Consider the following 10000-nt stretch of genomic DNA (forward strand, 5'->3'; position numbering starts at 1 on the left):
GAAAGAGAGCTTGCCGATTATAGGAGCTCTGCCCGCCAATGACAAATGCGTCCTCTGATGCAGGAGGCCTTGCCGCTGGCTCACTCTCACAGACACATGCAAGCTGAGTGGCATTTCGTAGCCCTGCAGATCAAAGGACAGATCTGGAGCCTCAGGGTTCAGAAGCCAAGAGAAAGAGAGAGATGGAGGCCCGTAGGCAGATCATGCCAGCATTTAATCACACTCCAGACAGAATCGGAAGAAAAGAAATGGAAAGAGAGAACGAAAGAAAAGAGGGACAAATGGACATGCAAAAGCTGCCCAACCCGTTGTCCTTGCTTCCTATTCCCAAATAACTGTACAGAGGGGAGTTTATGCTCATGTTTACCTTCATGCTGTCTTCCACCTCCATATGTCCCAACAGTTTTCCGTTGATGCTGAACACACAGAAGTGGCCCTTGTCATAATAAATGACACAGTGACCCTCGGTGGAGGACACAACCAAACGGGGCCGCACGCAGCCGTCTGGACCCTCCAGAGTCCTCAACAGGTCACCGTTCATAGAGTGGACGAGACACGGACCCTCTGTTGTCAAACACATATAGACACACGAGGGTCAAATCAGACAGAATTACAGAGTGTTGCTGCACCTCTTGTGCTATTTAGGGCTTAAAATGGTCATTTTCATATTTCTTCAGCCACTGACATATTTATTATTTCCAGGCCAAAAAAACATCTTATTCAGGAAGCCATGTTTAGAGTAAGATTGCTAGCCTCATAGACAATTCTTTAGTCCAAATAGTTAAGTGTCTATTCAGGGTACAAATATTTTCATAACTAGCCCCTAAAGTTGGAAAGAAAAAAAAGGTAAAAATGTAGAGATGGGTTACTTGCACTAATAAAAACATGAAGGTTTTTATTGAATGATCTAAAAATATAAGCTTTGAACAACATTGGCTTTTTTTCTTCTTTAATTTTTAAGTTTCTAAAAACAAAAATTAATGATTTTTTTTGTTTTGAGTTTTGACTTATTTTTGGTCTTCTGTCTTATGTACCTATAAATTACCTGCAGGTGTGCGAGGGTAATTGTTGATTAATTTTTAAGTTTTTGTCATTATTAAAATGTAAAATATTTAAATTTTATTCAAGTATGGTAAGACATTTTGCTCATTTTAAGGAACTCATTTGACAATGCTGATTACGCAGGAAAGTTTTGTAAAGGTAGATTTATATGTGTACTGTACATGCAAAAACATAAGTTTGACCCAGAGAGCACAATCAATCATAGTAAGTAAACAAAAATAAATATAAACAATAATTAAAAAAATAAAAATAGTAATTAAATAAAAAGTAATAATTATATAAACAATAAATAAATATAATTACAATTTTAAAAAAGCTAAAAATTCTTAGTAATTCAAACATAAATAAATAAAATAATATATAAATAAAAAGAGTGTGTTTACCTTTGCAGCCACTGATGACCAGTCCCAGCTCTGCACACACACTCGCACACGTGACTTCACAATCATGACCCGTCAGGATCGTCCGAGGAGTCACGAATTCTGCTGGAGAGTCACACACAGAGAGTTAATGATACAATCATAAAAAAAAGCAATCACAAATAATAGTTATCACAATCACTACATCACACCATGAATGATATAATAGCTGCACTTCCTTATTTAACACTGCTGTCAATTTCAATGTCAAAATTAGTTTTTTTATTTGTTGTCTACTCCGTGATAATGTAATTAGAGTGTGTAATCACTGCAGTGATGAGCTCTGCTAGCATTCATGTGTGTGTGCTTTCTGTCCATATCACACACACACACACACACACACACACACACACACACACACAAACACACACACACACACACACACAAATACATAGTTTGGACAAGTTATGGGGGGGTTTGAACTGATTCCTGCAAAGTTTCCTGATTATCTTGATATGACTGAAAAAAAAAATCTTTGAAATTTCATCTGATAATATTACTGGATAACATGGCCTGTACATGTGTTACAAGAGAGATTCAGAGATTCAGTTTGATTTCACTTTAGATGAAGGTCTGGCTCTTAGGTTCTTTAATGCCACTGATGTCAACCATCAACCTACAGTCATATTTATCTTTAGATGCTCATTACCCAAATCACAATTAGTCATAAATCCTGCCCCATTTGTAGAAGAGCACTTAACAGCATGTAGAGCATCCAAAAACTCCAAATTAGCAAAGGGGATGTGTGTGTTTTTGTGAGTGTGTGTGTGTAGAGGGCTTTGATCAGCACTGCAGCCATATGGTTAGTGTGTGCAGGGGAAGCCCGTGGCATTTTTCACTTTTATTGAGTGTTCTCTCGCTCCCTCTTATAGATGGGACTGAACTCTCCTGAGCCGGAGACCTCCGAGTCACATTTACTGTCTCCCTCTGTGGCCCTCTGGCCTCTACTTTCACCAATCTTCTGAGCAGAGACCTGCTGTGGTCAGATGAAACTAGTTGTAGCTTCTGAGAGTGAGCCGTAAATCATTACACCGGCCTTGACAGACACACACTGGAATGTGCATGCATGAACAATGTGCTTTTAACACTGTTGCACTGCACTGATATCATCACCTGCATGAAGGCTTTTTCTATGTGTGTTTGCTAAGTGCTGGTTGGGGATTTGGACTCTGAACGTTACCCTGATCTTGACCTCTCTATGTGAGGAACATGAGGAACTCTAGAGGCTCTTCTGAGCACCAATGCTGATGAAACTAATTATTCAGACATATTTTGGAGCCTTCATTAAAATAAAATGAAATGACACGTGAGGAACACAAAAGGAGTTACTTTGCAGGATGTTCAAGCTGCTCTTTTCCAGGCAATAAAAGTGACACCCATGATCAGTACATGACAGAATTTTCACTTTTGGGTCTGTATGTGGCTTAACATTTACAACTTACTCCCAGGGTTCTCTCCAATGCTGCTGTGCTTGCCGTTCCAGTACCAGAGCAGTAATGTGGCATCTCTGGAGCCGGACAGAACGTAACAGTCTCCGCCAATGTATGACTCTGAGCGCGCCAGACAGGTCACCACATCAAGATGGCCAAACACAATCTGTGTCAGTTTACCTGTTAACACACAAACACATAACACAGGAACTGAAACGACTTACAGCAGTGTTTGTGTATGGGATGGGGGGGGGTATGTACAATGCACAATATATATATTTGTAATTATTTTTTTGCCTCCATGATTCAAGGTCTGATTCTGGAGCATATCTTCATGGGGCCAGCAGTCCGCAGTGCAGAACTCCCTGCAGGCTGTGAGTGAATGACTCTACTGAGATGATGCTTTCTGTTGAGCTGTTTACATTCACCAGATGAGCTCACACACTCCCCAATTCCTTTAATAGCTGCTTTTGGAGTGCTGCATGTGCATGCTGACATCTGTGTGTGTGCATAAGAAAATCAGCAAGCATCTATCTATCTATCTACTGTATCTATCTATCTATCTATCTATCTATCTATTGTCTGTCAGTCTGTGTGTAGATCTCAGAGCTTGGGAGCGTTTGTGTGTGGAGTGATTCTATTGAAATTCAAGGTCCGCTTGCGTGACTTGCGTTCTGAGCCTCATGCTCCCACGAGATGGAGTCACGGTCCATCCATGAGATGAGAAAGCTATCTGAGCCCCGCGGCGATGGAGTTGTAATGCAGTCTGCAGGCTCATTTGTGACTTTTGACCCTTTCCTTTGTGTATTGCAGTGGAGAGGTGCTGGTGGGGGGATGGGGTCGTCGCGGTTACCTGTATCAGTGGAGTAGATGCGGAAGCTCTTGTCCCAGAAGCCACAGAGCAGCAAGAAGCGGTTGTCGGCCGTGATGATAAAACACTGAGCATTTACCTGGATGCTCTGATCTAACAGATCTGAGATCTGCCTCCTGTGAATGCCCACATTATTGGCTGAAAACAGAGAGAGAGAGAGTCACTGGTTAAAGACTCACTTGTTATACAAAAAATGCAAACACAACTTTTTGCTTAGAAAATGATTGGGTAAAATGGAGAGAAATATAAACAGCTTAGAAAAATAAGCTCAAGACAGTCACGGAGCGGCAGAGACATTAACAGAGGTTGAAAAAAAAATAAAGAGTCTTGACCCTAAAGGTCTATTCAAATGTCAAACCTCTTAAGAGATTATAAAGATGTTAAAACTATTAGAATGAGAAAATATGACATTTGTCATGAATACTGTGCATGAGCGCGTGTGATTTGTGAAAGAGTACATAAAACAGCAGAAGACAGAACCGGAAAAAGCTTTCACATTTTCCTCTTACATAAACGTTTGAAAAACAGACCCTTTGGCAAAAGAAAGACTAAAATAATCATAAAAAATTATGTGACCAAAACGCTGTAAATTACATGTATTTTTTTAAACACATAAGACAGAGAAAGGACTACACAGAGTCAGGTGTGAGCCACACACCAGCGCTGCGTCTGTCCTGGAGCAAGTGGACAGATTATCAACAGCACAGTCATGCAGAATTTACTGTGTTTAAATGTGTGAGCTGTGTGCAATGCAGTCCGTCTAAATACATACATGACATTCTCGAGAAGGAGTGAAAGAAAATGAGCCATGAAAGATGTCTCTCCCCACGCAGAGAGACACAGGAGGGAGAGGGGAGTGAGATTTGTTGTTTTTGATACATCTTTTAAAAATGCAGCTTTAGTAAGACATTTCCTACATAGCTGCGCCAGTTTCATGTATTTTGTATCACTCTGTGGTCTCTGGCTTCTCTTACAATACAATTAAACTTAAATACCTTTTGGTAGGTAAAAATTCAAGCAAGTCCCTAAAGTCATGTTCCAGCACAGAGTGGAAAACATTATCAGAAAATCAACGTCCAATTAGGGCCAGTGGTTTTGAAACCAAATGCGAAATGCGTTTGAAATAATTTTTTGGTGTCCATATACGTTTGGTATGGAAGCCCATTTCAGCCACTGAACAAAAAATAAAAAAGATAATTGCGACTTTTTATCTCACAATTCTGACTTTTTTTCCTCTGCAATAGCAAGCTTATATCTTGCAGTTCTGACTTTTTTCTCAGAATTGTGTAATATAAGCTCATAATTGCATGATACGAAGTTGCAATTGCGAGTTATAAAGTCAGAATTGCATGATATGAAGTCGCAATTGAAAGAACATTTTTCCTCACAATTGGACTTTATAGCCTAACTTGCAATTGTTAATGTATATCTCACAATTCTTAGAAAATAAGTTAGAATTACGGGATATAAACTCTTAACTGTGAGAAAAAAAAGTCAGAATTGTGAGTTTATTTATATTATATTATTCCTTATACATTCAAAACATACATGATAAAATTACTTACATTTATTAACATTAATTTTTCACAATATTCACTCAAAATTCACTCAAATACCTGAAATCAGAAACTGTGCATTATCTGTTTACTATTTGTAAAAAATAATTCTGGAAGCTGCTCAAGTTGACACATTATCAGATGCAGATCACTTCGAAATAAACTGAAGCGTGAGAGGATTATTTGCTCTAGTTTCAACTGTTTCAGACTCTTCACAAAAATGGTACATAAAACGAATTTCATAATGATTTTGAATTGCTGAAGGCTTAAATTCAGATTTGATGAAGTAGTGAATGACAGAGGTGGAGGTGTAGAGAGAGAGAGTACAGGTAAGGCGAGACATATGATACTGTATAATAATAAGAAAGGCAGGAGAGCTGAGATATAAGATGAATAGGTGGAGAGAAAGGCTTCAGCCATATGTTATCACACATCTTCCCTCTCTCATCCCTTTATTCCTCATCAACAGGTCGGAGGGATGAGAGGAGGACATATTGTCCTGACAGCGCGTGCCACGCGGCTTCAATCAGACATTATTACACCATTCATATTCATTCAGTCTGACAGGGCAGAGAGACAGAAAGAAAGAGAGAGAGAGCTGATGAGGTACAGGCTAAGCCACAGCTCATTGCTTTCCAATTTGCATGCAAATGCTGATCTGAAGCTGGGTGAAAAACAGCACTCATCTCCTCCCAAGGGCCGGGCCCTCGCAACTCACAACAGCCAATCACAAATCACTCTACTGACGACTGACAAGCCACAGACCTATCAAAGGGTCAATCTCAACTGGTAACTGGTACTGCTGGTCTTGCATAGAAGCGCTCTGATGACCTGAGAGAAAGAGAGAGGACAGATGAAAAATAGATTTCATACTATGTACCATCAGGATACTTATTCATAGAGGTCAGTCAACAGTCATTTACTACAGCAGACAGATGACAATAACACCTAAACAAAGAACATTGATCTTCTGTTCAAGAAACAAAAAAAACAAACAAACAAACCAAAAAAAAAAACTAATTATAAAAACATGCCAGCATTAATGTACGATTTTGATATTGTCAGTTTTTATCCAGTTCTGGCATCGATAGGTAGGTAAACATACATGCGGAGCTAAATTGTGGTGATGTGCTAAAATCTATATATGCCAATCAGATTTTGCTTAAATACCTTATAAGCATTATGCAATAAGGGTCAAAAATCATACTCATAACTAAATGAGTTATTAATGTGATTGACAGCATGACGGGATTACCATCATTTTGCTTGGCATGTAAATGCCTTTATTCCATTCTTTGAATATATTCAGTGTCTTAAGCTGAGTGCACACTGTGCGGTTTTTAAGTTCTTGTACGACTGTTGCTTGTTAGACTGTACGTTGACAGCTCACTGCTCGCCAAAATGTGTTTAAGAAAGCAAAATCTTGACATTCATGTACATTGACATGACTGACATTCATGAATTCATTCATGTACATTGTGACGGCAACAATTTAATATAAATTGTTAAATATGGTATTTTTGAAAATAAAATCATCATATATGAAGAGAAAGTTTACGCCCTGACAAGCACCCTTCCTCTTATTATGGTGAATACCTCGGAGCTCTTCTTACAATAAGATTGATCTTTAATAAATAAATAAATAATAATAATAATAATAATAATAAAAGGATGATTAATGGAGGTGGACAGGAAGAATGACTTATTCAGTCCTTATTAGGGGTGTGATGATAGACTTAGCTCACGAGACGAGATATTTTAACACTTTTTAAGAATTTTAACACTAATATTTTAAGAAATCTTATTCGACTGAAAGCCACAAAATTTTGAATGTTTTTTTAAATGTTTTAACTAATCATCTTGTAATGAATGTCATTTCTACTTTCTCGACCATTGACTGGCTTCTCTCTTGTATGATTTGATACGAGTCTCTTCAGACCTTATAACTGTGCTTGAACTTCTAACTTCTGAATGAAGCATTACTGCGTTAGATGAGTAAAGCACTGAATAGACACTACAAAAATTAGCTTTGGAAAGAAATATTCTGATTCAACTTTGCATTAACAATGATAATAAATGGGTTTAAAAAATGAATATTGAAATATTAAATGATTTAAAAAAAATAAAATAATTATACCAGGAGGTGGCGGCAAATCGTAACGAGTGAGTCATTCGTTCAAACGGCTGATTGATTCAGAAATGAATCAAATTACTCTTTATGAATGGCTCACTGAATCATTGAAGAGTCTAAAATATAACCCAATATTAACTTCTTGTTTGAAAATCAATATCACATTTGCAGTCGCACTGATATCACGAGACAGCCTTTCACCTCAACAAGAAATATTGTCGCATTTTAATATCGCAAGATTTTGTGGCTCGAGATCTCATCACACCCCTACTCCTTATCCATCACCTCGCTGTCTGATCGCTCTTGCTCACCAGTGAGGCCGTGCCACTTGTTGATGGCGAAGAGGCGGTTGGCGGTGACTGTGATGACCGCTGGGTTGGTCAGGCCTGACTGTGTGTTGGCAGCCACGTGGGTAACAGGTGAGTTGGACGGGAACTTGAGTACCATGATGACGTCCTGCTGCATCTGCTCTGTGAACATCAGTGGGGTCTGCAGAAGGAGATACTGTTGAGTCCATGACCACCATCATCAGCGGGGAGCGTAGAGGAAAAGAGGAAGAAAGTGGAAGAGAAAAGTGGAAGCAGGAAGAGAGGAAATTAGGCAGCGAAAGACTGAACAGTGTAAAAGAGCACAAAAGCTGAGACTGAGGTCAGAGGTTATTAGGACAGTGCGTCAGAGTTGCACTGAGTAAATACAGCTGGATAAAACGAAAACTGTGTCCATCATTCATTTCAGGCTGCAAAGCAACAAAATGTGATTTTAAAGGGGGCTGATTCTTTTCTATACCCACTGTATCCTAGTATGTCTCTCAATGTCACCATAAAACTGTTCTCTAATCCAGCCTAACTGTTGTCTTATGTCTGTGACGTCTAATCCTGACATGTGTGTGTTTTTTAGACACAGTATGGAGACACAGGGTTAACTGGTGTGCCTGCAGTAAATTAGACAGACAGCTAGCACCTCTTAAATAGTGTTCAGCCTGTGAGTGCCATTAAACAGAGGATCTACTCTCATTAAACTACTGGAGACATGGGAGAGGGAGAGAAAGAAAGTACAGACAGAGAGAGAAAGAGAGAACGTGTATAATGTGTATAATCCAGATATAGGATTGCATGAAAATTACATGTTAATTCAAAAGAAGAGTCTTGTCTTGTCATACCATCTATCTCAAAATGCTGCTTTTGTTGCCTAATAAAATAGTTGTACAGTGGGGATTGGGATTGTTGTTTTTTGTATATCTTTGTATTCTAATTGAAGATATGTCATTATAGCAATGCTATGAATTCAAACTGAATGATTTCAATTAGCCTATAAGCTTTCATGAAAAGTGAGGATGTCTAAAATGTACATCTAATTCATTGGATTATTGAATAATGACAACCCAATGAATTATTATAAGAATTCAATTTAAAAAATAAAACTAGTAACAGCATGCCACTTGAGGTGTACCTCAAAGGTCTAATTTTATCTTTTCAATTCAAAAGAAAAACGATCATTTCTAAATCTAAACACATTAATGTGTCCACAAATCCTTCATAAAAAAAACAAAAAAAAAACATAATACAATATTAATATTCAACATAATAGAATTATTCAACACTATTTCCCAGAGACACAAAGGCCTGGTTTCACAGACAGGGCTTAAGTTAAACCAGGATTAGGCCAGAGTTCAATTAGGACATTTAAGTATCCTTTATAAACGTACCTTAAAAAAAAGATTACTGGTGAGCATCTTGAGACAAATCAATAACACGGACATATTTTAAGATCTGTCAGTGCAAGTTTCTTTCGGTTAAAACAGCCCAGACATGCATTTTAGTCTGAGACTAGGCTGTGAAACCGGGTGAAAATTAGATAAATTATTCCCATAACTTTTCTGATTAAATCTCACAAATGTTAATATTCAAACGAAATGACAAAATTAAAAATAGTGTAGTCATTCATCAAGTGTTAAAATCAAACAATCAAACAAACAAAAAAAAGTGCATCCACAACCCACAATCATTAACCAACAATTCAACAAAGTCTTCCCTCTGTATCAGATCTGTTCAGAGAGTGATGTTTTCTAGCATTTCACAGTGCTTGGGAAGGGATTGTGTGATTATGATGATGTTGTGTAGTCAAACTGTTTAGTATCACTGTTACGAAATGCAGTTCTGAGCCTATAACTATATCTGCATGTGGACATTCAGAGGAGAGTGTGTGAGTTTTTTCCCCACACAGGCAGGCAGGGGCTGTCATCGCCACAGAAACACACAGCTAATGGGGCTTTCTAGACCGTCACCCACAGTCTCTTAGTTTCTAGACTAAAGACCCTATCACCTCAGAGCTCTATGCTCAACCACAAGACTTTTCCCACTTCTGGGACCCTTTCTCACTGAAAGAGGACAGGAGAGAGGAGAGCCGTAAAGTGCAAAAGAGTTGATTTAAGCAGACAGCTACAGTTTCAAACCCGTTTTCCACCAAAACCTTTCTCAGACCCAGACCATTTGAAAGTCGAACTGCCTACATTTCTCCCTACCCTGCCAAAA

At 38.4% G+C, this 10000-nt stretch overlaps 1 protein-coding gene across 1 annotated transcript in view; it reads right to left on the minus strand.

Annotated features, from left to right (window-relative positions):
• The window catches only part of LOC107700305 (lipopolysaccharide-responsive and beige-like anchor protein), a 251983-nt gene that overhangs the window by 7533 nt on the left and 234450 nt on the right, over positions 1–10000 (minus strand). Inside the window, exons 50-55 of the mRNA XM_016501927.1 lie at positions 7781–7973; positions 6104–6169; positions 3765–3920; positions 2924–3091; positions 1446–1547; positions 368–564 (exon numbers count right to left, since the gene is read on the minus strand). Of these exons, the coding sequence (XP_016357413.1) occupies positions 368–564; positions 1446–1547; positions 2924–3091; positions 3765–3920; positions 6104–6169; positions 7781–7973 (882 nt within the window). The remainder of the gene's footprint in view (positions 1–367; positions 565–1445; positions 1548–2923; positions 3092–3764; positions 3921–6103; positions 6170–7780; positions 7974–10000) is intronic.

This window comes from Sinocyclocheilus anshuiensis, unplaced genomic scaffold (assembly GCF_001515605.1).
Source record: "Sinocyclocheilus anshuiensis isolate Anshui unplaced genomic scaffold, SAMN03320099.WGS_v1.1 scaffold326, whole genome shotgun sequence".
In the NCBI taxonomy this organism is placed as follows: Eukaryota; Metazoa; Chordata; class Actinopteri; order Cypriniformes; family Cyprinidae; genus Sinocyclocheilus; species Sinocyclocheilus anshuiensis.